Source organism: Colias croceus, chromosome 12 (genome assembly GCF_905220415.1).
Source record: "Colias croceus chromosome 12, ilColCroc2.1".
NCBI classification, from domain to species: Eukaryota; Metazoa; Arthropoda; class Insecta; order Lepidoptera; family Pieridae; genus Colias; species Colias croceus.
The window spans coordinates 3,175,857-3,192,715 of record NC_059548.1 but is presented as its reverse complement, the minus strand read 5'-3'; the positions used below and the strand labels follow the sequence as shown (position 1 = coordinate 3,192,715).

The window sequence follows — 16,859 nt, the reverse complement described above, 5'->3', positions numbered from 1 at the left end:
TGTTATGTCGCTTTACATGATTTTTAACAAAATTACAAATAATTATATCCACTTTCTTCTTCTTCATTGTATTAGAAACTTTGCCCATTAAAAATATAGGTAGCTCCGAGCCTCCCACAAATAAAGTACTTAGGTATATTTTTATTGCGAGAAAGACACAATTTCCAAAAAGTTTACAAATAAACTCTTGACTTGATATAACAGCACCTGCTTACTTATAGATCATTTAGTACTGTCATTAATGTAGTTTATTACTAGATTTCCGCCCGCGGCTTCGCCCGCGTTTGCAAAGGAAAACCCGCATAGTTCCCGTTCCCGTGGGATTTCCGGGATAAAAACTATCCTATGTGTTAATCCAAGTTACCCTGTATATGTGTACTAAATTTCATTGTAATCGGTTCAGCAGTTTTTACGTGAAAGAGTAACAAACATCCATACATCCATACAAACTTTCGCATTTATAATATTAGTAGGAAGTAGGATAATACTCATACTGTTTACGCATAAATGTATTCCAGATTAAGCATAAAAAAACTCTTGACTTGATTAAATGCATCACCTACCTGCTAGAAGATCACCTAGTACTACCATTGGTAGATAATAACTCATACGCAAATATATAGAGAAAGAGTAGAGATTGTAAAGTGTCTAGTCACTAGTGAAATGTAAAAAAGATTTCCCTCTTGTTAGACACGTGTTTGGACTTAACGATGCAACCCTCGGGCGAGTTCCACTCTTAGTGCCAAGTGCTTCAATTACACTTCATTTATCTTTTTCTTTCGATTATTTTTTTTTGGCCATCTGCCTTGATAGTAGATATTATAAAAATTATATTTTCGAATATTTTTTGGCGATTTGGATTAAATCTTTAATAGTTTTATAAAAATTAATTTTTCTAACATATTTTTGGCTATATGATTTAATCTTATATGAGACTTCCTAATTTTTTGTTCTGTTTCAGGTGACATCATTTTTTGTCTCGTAGATACAATATACATTAAGGATAGCTATCAGCAACTATTTTTATCCATATATTTCGTTAGAGACGTGCAAAAGATCTTCATAAATCTGTCTGTTTTACTGTTAGGTATTACTTTTGCAGGAAAAAAGGTCATCCTTCCGTGTTACATCGAACAATCAGACTCTAGTAGGAACCGAACATACGGCTTTTTTAAAACCCATACATTAAAAATACAATGAATGAATGAATTTTAAAATGATGACAAATCAATTAAATATATATATTTTACTAGTGGTCCGCCCCGGCTTCGCCGGTGGTACATATTTCGCAATAAAAGGCCTATGTCCTTTCTCGGGTATCAAAATATCTCCATACCAAATTTCATGCAAATTGGTTCAGTAGTTTAGGCGTGATTGAATAACAGACAGACAGACAGGCAGAGTTACTTTCGCATTTATAATAATACTAGCGGTCCGCCCCGGCTTCGCCCGTGGTACATATTTCGCAATAAAAAGTAGCCTATGTCCTTTCTCGGGTATCAAAATATCTCCATACCAAATTTCATGCAAATTGGTTCAGTAGTTTAGGCGTGATTGAGTAACAGACAGACAGACAGAGTTACTTTCGCATTTATAATATTAGTATGGAAGTATGGATTATAAACAAATTATAAATAAACACATTTTTCATAACTCGTACGTCAATTTCATGAAACGAAAGACAAAGAGTTCATATAACAGTGTTCTGGGAAAACTCGATACAATTTCCACAGTTATTAATAAATGGTATTGAAATTCGTGAAACTCATTTAATCGAAATAATTTTGATGCGTGAGAAATATTAAAGAATTATTACAAAAGAGAATTAAATAAACGTGTTCATTGTCTTTTAAAAAATTATCATGTAGGTATTCGTTCTTCCACAGATCACAACTAATTAACTTTTTTTACTTAGGTACTTCCCTTCTTTAAGGCATAATATGTTTAGTAAAAGGTCTAGTTAACCCATTGAGCCCCAAGCGGCCCGATCGGTCCCAGACACATTAGATTTTCTATTGTGTCTGTGGTTCCGGGGCCTAAGTTACTACCAGCAAATTTTATAATTTATTTTTCATTTACAAAACTAATGTTGCATGAATACATAAAATGAAATCATTACAAATTATAACTTTAATGTATTTGAATGAAATCCTACCACGTATTCGCCATTCCCTGTTTTTGGCATAAAATTTTTCTGAGATATTTTTTACTAGAATTAAATTCCAATTATTTAAATACTGACCTATGGACATTTATATTCACTTCAATGCAAAGAAATAGTTTTAATTGAAGCCGTTTCGAAGCACGTTAAGTCTTTTAATTAAAAATTTGAACTTTTTAAATTTTAAAATGAGATGATGAGTTGGGTTTCCATCTAGTACAAATATTTTCCCCAACGAGGATTTCAGATACACTATTTTAGCGTAACATTCAAGCTTTTGCTATGAATAAGGTGAAACATGTCCAGGAGAAGATACCAAACTGCCAGATTATGTTGCAAATAAAGATTAGAAATAACATTAACAATTTACTAACAAATTTTCATCGTATTGAAAAGAACGAGTTATTTATTAAATTCCCATTTCTTTCAAAATCCTGATGGTCAAATCTGCAATAAAAATAATTTTTAATGATAAACGTTACTTAATATTGATGTGATATAATTAAGACAAAGCCACGTGCCACAAGCCATTTGGCATTTTCAGAGCACCGTAATTTAGTCGCAACAGCAAACATATTACACAACTTATTATTAACATCACCCTAAATAAAATTAGTATAATTTTCCCCGGGTGAACTTCCGCTCTTGAAACTTTGCCTAATTATATTAATGGTAAAAAATTCCTCAAGAAGTTTAAGATAAACCGCAATATCCCAAGAACTTGGGAATAAGTTTATGATTTACTGGATACAAACTTGAATGTGTGCTTCGTAATTTTACTTGTGCGTGCGTTGTTTCGGAATTTACTGTCAGAATTCCATCTAGATAATAATTAGGTTATCAATTTCCTCGTAATTATAGAAGTTTTGGCTCTGTTGTTTATACCCGACCTTTTGAAATAACAACCCTTTATTGTTACTAATGAGATGAAATTTTGCAGGTTGTATTTGAACATGTATTTATATAATGATATGGTAGCTCAGGCAAAATAAATACCAGATGTTTGTGAAAAGTTTTAGGATTAAAACTCTTTAAGTTTAGGATGAAAAGTTTTAGGATTTAGTCTTTTCTGGTACAGGTTAAATGGTGACAAATAAGAGGTTTCTTGTTCTTCAATCAATTCTTTAAGGTACAATGGAATTTACTCCTCCTTAAAAAAATCATTTCGTTGCATAGGGAATGATGAACAGTTGAACAGTGTATAGAATCCTAGGAAATAGGATAGACCTAGGTATAGACCTCAGGCGAGTCTAATCTAGATAAATTCTTATCTGGTTTATGATTGGTACTTCCACTCCTACGAGTTAGGGTTCATTCGCACTATGCGGGTAGCCGCATTGCGGGTAGCCGTCCGGCTGACCGCAGGATGTGGTTGCGAATGCGGCCAGCCGGACGGCTACCCGCAATGCGGCTACCCGCATAGTGCGGTTGAAGAACCGTTGCGATTTGCGGTCATGTCGATCCATTTCAAAGATGGAAATGGAAGAAGTTGCAGCTATTTACTACATTTACACACGTTACGTATAGAAGAAAAGCAAAGAAAGAAGTACTGGGTGCATCCTTATTTGCAAACACGAGATGAGAGCAAGCATTTTGCAACCACGTGCACACACTCACTCAATGGCGGGCAGCCGCAGACTGAACCGCACAGTGCGTATAGCAACCGTCCGGCTGGCCGTCACTCGGGCCGCAGCTCTCCGAGCAACCGGAGCGGTCTGCGGGTAGCCGCATCGCAGTGCGCATAGAAATGAATATTACGTACATAATTGTGCTTGCGGTCAGCCGGACGGCTACCCGCAACGCGGCTACCCGCATAGTGCGTATGAACCCTAGGGGTTCATACGCACTATGCGGGTAGCCGCATTGCGGGTAGCCGTCCGGCTGACCGCAGGATGCGGTTGCGAATGCGGCCAGCCGGACGGCTACCCGCAATGCGGTTACCCGCATAGTGCGGTTGAAGAACCGTTGCGATTTGCGGTCCTGTCGATCCATTTCAAAGATGGAAGTGGAAGAAGTTGCAGCAATTTACTACATTTACACACGTCACGTAAAGAAGAAAAGCAAAGAAAGAAGTACTGGGTGCATCCTTATTTGCAAACACGAGATGAGAGCAAGCATTTTGCAACCACGTGCACACACTCACTCAATTGCGGGCAGCCGCACACTGAACCGCACAGTGCGTATAGCAACCGTCCGGCTGGCCGTCACTCGGGCCGCAGCTCTCCGAGCAACCGGAGCGGTCTGCGGGTAGCCGCATCGCAGTGCGCATAGAAATGAATATTACGTACATAATTGTGCTTGCGGTCAGCCGGACGGCTAGCCGCAATGCGGCTACCCGCATAGTGCGTATGAACCCTTAGGATCATAATATTATCGCAGATTATTAAAAAAAAAACATTCTGACACATGATGTCTCTCAAATGTTTAGGCGCATGCAGGAATGAACATAAATCCACAAAAAGCTACTCCGAACATCAAAATTATAAACGAGAATAATTACAGTGATAAACTTAACGACCAAGAGATGGTTGTCATAACATTAAAAGCAAAATATGGTACGCAATAAATACAAGTCAGGTGAGTACAATGGGTATGAATTATTAATTTCTTCAGATGAACATAATAATGAGAGTGGCTCGGTTTAATTAAGCAGGACGTGTAAATATTTCGGATGAGGTAGAACTTCTATTATGTAGTGACAAAGAATCCTTGCCGTGAAATGGAACTCAACGTTTTTAGGAGGGGACTGTAAATGTTTAGGCAAAGTTACCAGTGGCAGGTATAATTTGATTTCATTTGCGGGAGTGGTTGATTATAAATTTAATTTATGTGACGACGTCAAGAGGCCTGCTTGTTATTCGTGGCGCGTGCGATTTATTGACTATCCGCTGACGAGGCTGGTGACATGTTTATCGGTTCAACGTTTTTGGCTGTGCTTGAATGGAGTAAGCAATAAGCGTGCAAGTTTCGATATAGCACTGGAATAGTGGGTTATGAAATTACTTTAACGCTTCGAGTGACGAACTTGTTTGAAAGTTTAAGATGAAGTGTTGAAGGTGTGAAATATTTATCTTTATATAATCACATACTGTTTATGTTTATTACTTCTACTTCTTGTGTACAGATCTCTGTACCAAAAAAAGTAAGTAATTATTAATAATTACTGTTATAAAAAAGTAAATTGAATCCTAGGAACTTTATTTTTATTTAAATGTTAATAAAGCAATGTGTGGGCGATGATTAAATATATATATGAGATGTAATTGAAGATACAACTTCGTCAAATATATTATGAAACTTTAAGAAGTTAAATAATGCTCATAATAATATCCAAAATCACGATCAATAAAAAGTAATAAAATAGTCACAGTGTCTGCAATCGTAATATGTATTTCAAATCCTTTGGCGCGAGTTTCAGCACCTTCAGATATCTCAAGGGGTGTTCCGGCTACGGAGTGTGAAGTATCGTCGATTTTGTACACGAATCGTCTGTGCAAAAGACTGAAAGTACCCATATTTTATTTAAACATATTACTTTGGTATTTCTATTACGAAAAAATGACAGCATACAAGTATGGAAATTGTTCCACCGTTTATAGAAATTTGAATGTCATCATCAATCAATCATCATGTATTCAAAAGAACATACTCACCTTTTTACGATATTTTTCCTGTATCGTATACGGTCTCTGAATCGGTATAATCTAAAACAGAAGGATAGAATCACTCAGCTATATTTTAAATGCCTAGAAGCATTCTATGAAACAGGCATTTTAAAAATTAAAAAGTCCTTATCGAACTGAGAAAAGATTTGATCAACCTATTATTCGTAATATATTGAAATGGAAGATATTACCTATCTTGTAAGGATGGAAAACACGTCACTTCCAGCTTATTTATCCTACAGAAAGAAAGTATCACTTTTACTTTTGCTATAGACATACATACCTACAGAAAAGCTCCAAACATTCCCCGTAATTATCATCCGAAACGCAGTGCTGTTGCGGTTGTCGCTTTCCGCAAAGCCCGGAGAAATAATAGACGAAACCCATTTACTTGCGAAACCTAATAATGCTATGCTTTACGCCGATATTCATGGAAATACAGGCTTAATCCAATCCACAATACATCTCCTGTTTTATTACAAAGTCATACACATGGCTTTAACTACAAAATTTCTAAATTCTCTATTGAAAGAACTATAATCTTGATCCCAACAACAGGCGAGTCTAATCTAGATAAAAGAAGATAGCCAATCGAAGGCTACAGCCTACTTTGGGGTTGTTGCCCTGTGGAATAAATATTAAAATATGTAAGTAAGTATATTAATGTATAACGTAATTGATTCTGTTGGCGTCTCGAAAAATAATATTGTTGAACTCTTTGAAGTTCTTTTCGTTTCAAATGATTTGATGAATGGATTAGATTGTAAATTTGATTGTTTACTATTTATAAGCATAATAATAATAAAATCACAATGATCCACACTTTAATCAAGCCTACAATTAAACAAGCGTCAAAGGGAAACGAAATTAGTAAAAAAACAACCTGGAATAAATGAAGTACTTGAAAGATAAAATGACAGCATTCTTAGCGCCGGCTTGCAACCTTCAAGTAAGTGTTCTCCAAAGTTTTACAAGGGCACACTAAATTCCGACTCAAAAGATGGCCTCCATACATAAATTTGAATTTGCACTTTATAATGAGACTAATTTACAACATTTGGAAAAGAATTCTTTAAGGCAAAGAGGAAGTCTCTACAATGTTATTCAGTCAATGCTTAAGTATATTTTCTTTTGTGTTTAGTTTTTTATATAATAATAGCTGCTTGTCTTCGGCTTGACGAAGTCTACTTAAAGTCTTGTCCACTTTTGACCTCGATTCTTTTCTATTTCATATCACATACACTTTACATTGACATATAAATATCTGACGTATATTGCTTTGCAAGAAAAATTAAGCCTCATGTTTATAGACATCGGAAAATTTCATAGCTTTTTTTTAATATGCGACTATTAACACGAATATTCTGAGACCAATTCAAGCCAAATTAACGTTCATACATTATATTACGTTTGACGAAAATATGAAAACATTCTAAAAATAAATCCGTTTTTTCTATATCACCTATCTTATTCAGTTATACGAGGGTTATTTTTATATTCAAACATATTATCCAGTTTTTAATATACTTTACGTAAAATTTATTTTTGACTCGTACGATCAGTATAATATATTATTTTGTAAAGATATATCCTGTATATGCATTATTAAGGTCTCGTGGTTCCACAATCTTTACACTAAAGCAACACCTGACGAATGAAATATAGTCACTTCATTTGCAGCCCAATACGAAGCCATTTTCCTTCCTACAAATTATGAAGGAATGTAGTGAATGTTCCCAAATGTGCCTAGCCTACATACATGATTAATAGTTCACCATAATAAATTACAGAGGCTCCAAATGAAATTTGCGTAACGCATTTCTGAGACCGTTATGATCTCCTAAACTCTCCCTTGATTACAAACTGATTGATTAAACGTGGCTAACAGCTGTTGCCCTGCAGCTTCCAGGATAGACTACGAAACTTTTCAAGGATATTTACCCTACATTATTATATTGTCGTCATCTCGTATGTAACATTGGTCTGAATGTAAGTGTTAGCATGTGTAATAAATCTTATTTTACACGTAGGTAATTCTAAAATCGTAGACCAGGGATGGGGAAACTACGGCCCGCGGGCCATCTCCGGCCCGCGAAGGCTTGAAATCCGGCCCGCGACCATCAAACAAAAATCAAGAGAATATTTCGTATTGTTAGTAATTTCATTCTCATTGGCAATGGCCAGCTTGCATAGAACAATCAATTGTTTGGTCAAATGGGTCGTGGCATGTGCTGTGCATGTGCGGTCCGAACGTCGGACACCCCTCCCGCGCGCCCACCCTCGGATTCCCGTATCCACGCCGCCCGCGCCGCACCGCCGGCCGCCGCAGTCCCAGAGTACATTTTTTATCCGCAGTCGGAGTTTTGTCTTACTTCAGATCGCATGATTGTACGCCGTATATTCTTAATTACGAAACTACAACAGTCGCCTAACAGACGGTGAGTGGTGACATTTTTAAATCCACAAGATAACATCTTACATGTTATCATGTTCTTTGTATGTAAATTCTGAAAACAGTTTGTTAATATAATAATATACAAGTAGCATAAATTTCATCACATTTTGTGCCTTAAAATGATTTAATTGTAAAATATGTTTGAGCGATGTAGTGATGTTGGTTTTGTTGTTTTGTTACAGTAGCAAAATGACGACCAAAAAACGGAAAGTTGATTCTGAGTGTCGAGTTTTTAAAGAAGAATGGTCATGGAAATATTTTTTCACAGAATTTAAAGACAAACCAGTTTGTCTCATTTGTAATGAAACAGTTGCAGTTTTTAAAGATTTTAATTTGTCTCGACACTTCTTAAAAAAAACATGCAAATGCGAAATATTCGTCTATGACAGAGGCAGAGAGAAAGTCCTTTGTTGAAAGGCAAAAAGATAAGTTACGTGGACAGCAGAACATGTTCACGAAGCAATCTGATACTCAGAAAGCTGCAACACTGGCAAGTTATGTTGTAGCTTACAAAATCGCAAAAAGCAATAAAACTTTGTCGGATGGTGAGTTTGTAAAAGATTGCATGGTGGCTGTAAGCAACATTATTTGTCCAGAAAAAAGTAAAGAGTTTCAATCTTTAGCTTTATCACGGAGAACGATAACTGATCGAATTGACGCCATCGCTGCACAATTATCGTCACAGCTGGAACAGAACTGTAACGAATTTGAATACTTCTCTCTAACCATGGACGAGAGCACAGACGTGAGCGATACTGCCCAATTGCTGATTTTTATTCGAGGAATTGATTCAGAATTCAACATAACCGAAGAATTAGCATGCTTACAATCCTTGAAAGGAAAAACCACTGGAAAAAATATTTACGACTCTTGTTTTGAGGGTCTTTCAAAGTTTCACTTGCCTATGGACAAATTATGTAACATAACCACGGATGGAGCACCAAATATGGTGGGTAGCAATTTGGGGTTTATGGGTATATTTTGCAAAGAAAACCCTAATAATAATGTATTATTTCTGCACTGTTTAATACACCAAGATGTGTTGTGTAAAGCAGCTATTGACATACAACCCGTTTTGAGTGTGGTTGTTAAACTTATCAACACAATACGTTCACGGGGTTTGATGCATCGACAATTCCAAGCATTTCTAAAATCCACCGAAAGCGAGTTTTCTGATCTCCTCTACCATACTAAAGTGAGATGGTTAAGCTATGGCACTGCATTTGAGAGAGTGTGGAACTTAAGAAAGGAGATTCAAGACTTTCTGACGGTGCAAGGCAAATGGGACGACTTTAAGATCATGTCTGACGAAAATTGGCTTGCTGATTTCGCATTTTTCACAGATTTGCTGTCGCACTTAAACAAATTGAATACAAAGCTTCAGGGCAAGAATCAATTCTTAGATGAGCTTTGGGGACATTTAAAAGCCTTCAAATTGCAGCTTAAATTGTTTTGCTGTTGTATAGAGAAAAATGAACTTACCCATTTTCCCAATCTGAGCAGTATATCACCTGTCTCAAACGACAAATTAAAAAGGTTCGCTCAACAGCTAAAGAAACTGCACGAAGAATTTGAGAAGAGATTTCAAGATTTTATGACAATTGAGCCTTCACTAAATATTTTTTCGATGCCTTTTAATGTCAACATCGATGAAACACCCGCCAACCTCCAACTTGAACTAATTGAGATGCAATGCAATACCCATTTGAAGCAACTGTTTCTTAACACCAGCAAATTGGAATTTTATAAGTCCATACCTAGGACACAATACCCAAATATAGTTGCTCACGCCCAAAAAATAATGGCTATGTTTGGTACAAGCTATTTGTGCGAACAAACTTTTTCAATAATGAAATTAAGAAAAAATTGTCTTCGTAATAGGCTTTCGGATGACCACCTTTATTCACTACTAAAATGTTCAGCATCACAAATGGAGCCGGTTTATGATGAAATCATGCAAAAACAAAAACAGTTCCACATGTCACATGTCCCCACAAAGACCAGCGCTCCTCAACCTTCTACTTCGCAGCTAACTTAAAAGTTTAATTTAATTACAATTTCCAATTTCTTTTTTATTCCAATAATTATTTTGTTATATTGCACAATAAATAATTAGTGTTTCAAAAATACATATCAATATTTTTATTTCGGTGATTAACATAGCCAAAAATGAAACAACTTGGCCCGCCATATATTTCGTTAGTATTATATTGGCACGCCAAGGAAAAAGTTTCCCCATCCCTGTCGTAGACGGTCTAATTGGCAAAAGATGTTATTAACTGATAAGGTATTTGATTTTGTAATACGTATTATCAGCGTGTTTTGGCAAAGTTATCTCAAATGTTTCGACAATTTTATTTAAATCGAATATAACTTTTAAGGAAATGATTTTAACTTTGTTATCGCAGTCTTCAGTTATTTATCAAAGAAATGATCTGAAAGCAAAAATGAAATTAATTTGACCTTACTACGCAATCATTTTCTGGATCAAAAACTACACAGACATCATGCCAGTAATTCATTATAAGCACTTTTAAAACTACATAAAATGTGAGCAGCAGCCAATACATCTATACATCCCAATTCCATTACGTTTAGGTGTATTTTCAAATAATTAAACCAAACCAACTTATTAACCACAAGGAGCGACGATAATCCCGTATTATGTACACCAGTAGAACACCTAAGATCGTATCACTTATACGCCCAAAAATCCTTCGTTACTCGTGGGCAATCCAGTGAGTGCTAGCGGCTTATCATAAATAACATTTACTGCACAGTGGAGATGTGTTCAAATTGCTTTCACGTGATATATCCGAGACCAAGTACGTTTAACCGTATTGAATTTTTAACAGACGGTGCACGTCCCCGTAGCCTGTAGTTACCTCAGCGGCCGTAAAAGATAATTTGAATTGTAATTGGTCAGTCGTATGAAAACCGGGAAATGAGAATTATGAATAGAATATTAAATAATCAAGTCGGGTGTGGAAATTAAATTTTGGTTAGATTATTAGCCACATGTTTTCTTTAAACTTTTAGTAGGTACGTAATAAAAGATATAATCATTTTGTGTACCTTTAATAGTTCAAGTAAAAGCAGCATGTATTTATATGTATTGGGTTTTTATTATAAATTTTACTGTATTATGTCAGGATAAAATTCTCAGAGAGATTAAAATAATCATAATTTACATTTAAGTACTAAAAGTCTCTCTAATTAACAAATAGAATTAAAATCAACACGATTTTATTATAATAATGAACTTCGTTTGGTTTGACCTAGTTTTTTGTGAATATTGTAAAAGAGAAATTTCTTATTCCATCCGTGATATTAATTAATTGTTACAAAATGTTATAATAAAAGCTTATTTTTATCTATGTTATATAATAAGTACATACTAGACTACGCGTGACGTAACCTCCGTAATAAGTACATGAAAACAATCACAAAATAATGAAGAAACTCATTTTGCTCAAAGGCAATGAATAAATAAAAGTGGCGGCTCTACAAAGGGGGTGTAACAAGGGGGACAAAAGAATAGCTCTTCGCATAACAACACACGCTTGAACTTGACAACGAGTCTCACCTTGTATCACTTATGGGAATTAATTTTACCAAAACGAAAGTCATTAATACTTGACTCCGACTTTTAACGAATACAATAGGGTTGAAATATTATACGCGAATACGACACCCTCGTTAAATGTAGGTATGTAAATATTTCGTAGGCTAAATTTTCCAAGAAAGTTTAAAATTGTGTTTAGAATTAATGAACGTCCTTAGAACTGATTTATGAACATATTACATATTACATGTTAGCGTAAAAGTAGATACAAATTAATCGATTTGTCGTAAAAATTTTCGTACCTATAAATTACCAAATTACATGTCGCCTGATCATCACTGATCAAGAATGGCGCGATGCATTACATAATATATTTCGTTCAGCTTTCGACATAGATATCTACTTCTGTAGTCGTTCTGACGTAAACAACAAAATATATAGCAGCGATAACGCTTCGATACATCGCGAACCTGCATGATTCAAACCAAGCGCTTGGATAAAAACTGCAGATGATACAACCGTTGATAACCGACCCATCGTCAACGGTACGTCCATCCGTGTCGCCGGCCTCTGGCAACTTTCCAATGAAATGTTTTCACAAAAACTTCTCCCAACTTGTATTAGTTACCCGCAAAAACTTTACGATACTATCTGCTTAGTCGAATTTTTCAATATACGGTGCAAAAAGTTCGCTCCCAGCATTTATTAGTCCGCTAGTTTGTAAGTGGCTATCAAATTCGAGTTAAACTACAGTTAGTCTTCTCTGAGGTTTTACTGGGCTGCTGTCAGTGCAAAGCTTTAATGTTACGTAAATATTATTTTTAAATTAGTAAAAGTTTGGCTTGTTTAGACAAATAATAAAAAATCGGTTTTGATGTTGCGATAAACGTCGAGTTTAATCAAGTGCAAAGCTCTTCGAATTAATTTTAAAACATTAACTACAGAATGGTGAAATCAGAATTGACTATTTATAAAAAATATAAATTTCTGATTGAATTTAAATATGTGATATCTGGAGCTTTACACAAAAATTGCGTAGGCATTGGGCATTAAAATTTACCTTCATATTCATTAAAATTTTTCATTACCGCTACCATTACGTATGGTAATTAAAAATTCATATCAATAATTAGGCAATGATAAATATAAAATATGGTATTTAAAAGTAAACAAATGTTCTCGTTACAAGAGGTACTGGATGGTAAAGCGGGGAAATGGCCCATTATATCCTAAATGTGCGAAGTGAAACACCGATAACAATCTGGATTTATAGTAATTTGCAATGTTAATGTTAATGGAATCGGTTTATAGCCTTCATCCATATTATGGATGACACCTTTAAGTGACTAAAGAACTGGTTCACTCATTATATTATCAACTAGCTGCTCCGCGCGGTTTCACCCCCGAGGCTTCACTCCTGTTGGTTGTAGCGTGATGATATATAATAGCCTATAGCCTTTCTCGATAAATAAGCTATCTATATAATAGGATTATGATTATGATTATGATCTAACAGCGAAATAATTTTTGAAATCGGACTAGCAGTTCGCGAGATTAGCGCGTTCAAACAAACAAACAAACTCTTTAGCTTTATAATTTGTATTAGTATAGATGAATTGGAATTTGGATCACTTACAAATTATGTCGAAAATACCTTCTTTCTAGAAAATTCTTGGCAACGATCAGATAATGAATTTAGTATTACTACACGTATAGATATGTGAAACTATCAGCTCCACACCTGATATCGTTTCGATTGTGTAGGATTTCCATCCCATCGGACTATGAGATCGAAGGAATAGAAATTGTCTCTGAGTTTACACACTCGCGCTTACAATACAGCTAGTATTACCAATACTGTTTCTAGTCTCCTCTGGGATTCTGATACTGTATTACTGTATAACAATGTCCATTATACATCACTCGATCTCAAGGCGTCACTGATAAAGACAGTTGTAGACAGCCGACAGTTGTAGAAAGTTAGGACGGGTAAACCACACTATGATTGATAAAAACTTATCAATAGATATAAAAGAGATCACCTTGTATGTACCCCAATAGATTATAGAGGAGAAGTTACTATAGATATCTGTAATAGAAAATCTTGAATAAAATATCATATTGACTCGGTTAATACGATATACCGAACAAATACTTTCACAGTAGTTAAAGTTGAGTCCTTTTTCCACGAACCATCGAACGACACGGTAAAAATAGTTACATTTTGTACATGTCATTCATGAAATTGCTTTTCAAAACAAAAGACCAGCAACAAAGGACCGCTTGTCGTTGGCCTTTCGAAGAACGTTAACAATCACGTATTTGTACGGCGTAGTACGTAAAATATTTATATATTTATGATACATAATTATACAATATACATACATGAAAAATTATAAAAATTTCATTGCGTCGCGTTACTTCGTCCTTTTCATCAGAACTTTAACTCAACAATTTGAGTAATTTAGGGCTGATTTTTCAATCCTTGGTTAAAAGTTATTCATCGAATAACGTATTAAACTACCATTTCAAAAATGTATTCTAATTGTCCGTATATTATGACAGTTTACAGGTGACTTTTTAAAATGCACGGATAAATTTTAACTAAGGACTGAAAAATCGGCCCTTAATCAAATCAACTTATGGACTACAGATAAAGCCCGTAGTCTTATTACACAATATACATATTATAATAAATTATTTTTCATTTTATATTTATTCATTGTCTCGAAAACAATACAAATACAAACTTTTGTTCCTTTTTAAATGAATGGAATTAATTTACTTTCGATACGAACAAGATCTATGCATTTATGCAATCCTTAAAAGTTAGTTTTTTTTAATTATAGAAACTGTATTGAAATACCTAACATAAAATATACCTAGAGGCTGAGATTGAAAAAGTATTCCTAAAGTCTCAACTAGTCAAAGTTTTGATTAATTCTTTCCATACCTACAGTTCTGAAACATAGCATTGCTGCTACGTCATTAGCCAACGTCTCTGACCTATACATATGATAATATAGAAACTAGATTTTCCCCGCGGTTTCACCGTAGTCAAGGAAAAGTGAATATTTCACGATGGTAAAATGTAGTGTAGGTACAACACTCTGTAGACCTCTATCTACATATTATTATGTCCAGGCACAAATATCTTGCCATTTAATCGCTCCGTTACGACGTGCAATCGCATTATGTTATTAGTAAGGATATCCACGTAGCAACAGTAAAGAAAGGAACTAAGTCTCCACGGCCCGTCTTATAACATTCAAAGTTCCAATCGCGATCGAGTGGAAATCTCAAAAGAGCACCCAGTTTTAAACTGAAATCGGCCACTTAAAGTATTAATTGCTTTTCGTACTCCATTGTAATTCAGATTTGGTGAGAGAGATGCAAATTACTCTAAACTATCCGGTTGCTCCAGTTTTCTAACTGGAATGCGAAAAGTTGTGAAAAACAACCCGCGGAATAGAAAAGTCTACCCGCGTTTTACAATCGTGCGCGGAGCTTTGTTCTGTTTATATATTTTGCACGTTATATATTTTTAAATAGTAGAGCTAAAATAAAATAAATACATTTTTTATATCATAACATTTAGGTATACAATTTTAAATTTAGGAATATTTTTTCACAAATTACAACGGTAAATTGTTGGTTTGAAATCCTGCCCCCCTAGCCTAGCTAGATACGTTTGTCTACAGCTTACGTCAATCTCATACATTGGTAGTCTATTCTATTGAACGCTACGCTAACAGAAAACCACTTGGCTAGGGGGGCAGAAGTGAACAATAAATTAAGTAATAACATAATAATAAATTATTATATTCTACACTTCAGGTATCCACATAGAATGCTCTCAGCTCCTTTAAAATGACATGTGCTTTAATATAAAGAAAGCTATTTTTCTATGAAATTTTATATCCTCAGAGCTCAGACAGTGTGACTGATAGCTTTTCGGTAGCTGCGTATCGCTTACTCCTTTGAGAATTACCGTAAGGAATTTCAACACAGTAAGTAGTATGTATTTTCGTTATCATTAAAATATGTGTTTTGCTCGACCATTAGAATACATGTTATACATTTTATTATCCATCATTTATTAAGGAAACTTTTTTTTTTCATCTGTGACTTTAACTTCACGTCAGTTCCATCTTTTTGTACCAGATTTGTATGTTTTACAAAGAAAAATGAATTTAAGAGGTTAGTTCGTATACAATTACAATTGATTACAACTATGTTTGTATGCGTATATATATTTTGACTTTCATACCCTCTCCCAGGGGAAACGTTTTGAATTTCGTGATGGATTTTTACCTAAGTATATTAAATTTCAGAGTATGGTATTTATGTATGTATTCTGTTGTTCCATTGTAAACTGAGAGACATTTTTTTTCTAAATTTTCATGAAGATGTATATTGGATAAAACTTTGTACTTTTGTAACATAAAAAGTTTGTAGTTCCTAGCTATTGATATTTTCAAACATATTTTGTGTAAGTAATAATTTATCAAAATTTTTCAGAAAAAAATTAAGAAATTTTGAATCGAGGCACTGGGTAGGAACGGTTATATTCTGAAATACGTCAGTAAAAATATCATATTATATTAAATACATAATATGAAGGTCAAACGATAATAAAAGAGTAATGAATACTAGCGACCACAAAACATTAATTAAACGAGCTCGGACTAGAATCTAAACTGGAAGTGATTTGAGTAAAAAGCTCATTTCCCACTGGTTCAGCCTTCCACCTTCCATTTTATAACTGACACAGTGGTTATATTGCTGTGTCGCCGCTATATTGAAGAAACTGGCGTTTTACGATACTGCTACTTTGTTCTTTGTTACTTCAAATAACTTTTTAAATTGCATACTGTGTTTTGAAGCATTGAGTGAATTCAAAATTTCTTGCTCTTGATTAGAATTTAGTGCATAATTTAGATAGATTCAATGCCCTAATCATGTTTAATAACAGAAAAATATACAACAGATATATATATAATATCAAATATT

General features: G+C 34.7%; 1 protein-coding gene across 1 annotated transcript; it reads left to right on the top strand.

Annotated features, from left to right (window-relative positions):
• The first annotated feature begins 8,663 nt into the window (after positions 1 to 8,663).
• LOC123696208 (general transcription factor II-I repeat domain-containing protein 2-like) lies at positions 8,664 to 10,319 on the top strand. The gene has a single exon (XM_045642270.1). The coding sequence runs from the start codon at positions 8,664 to 8,666 to the stop codon at positions 10,317 to 10,319; it is 1,656 nt and encodes a 551-aa protein (XP_045498226.1).
• The last annotated feature ends 6,540 nt before the right edge of the window (positions 10,320 to 16,859 follow it).

Bases quoted from the DNA above. Each gene is read 5' to 3' on its own strand.
- LOC123696208 (XM_045642270.1), top strand. From the start codon at position 8,664: ATGACAGAGGCAGAGAGAAAGTCCTTTGTTGAAAGGCAAAAAGATAAG.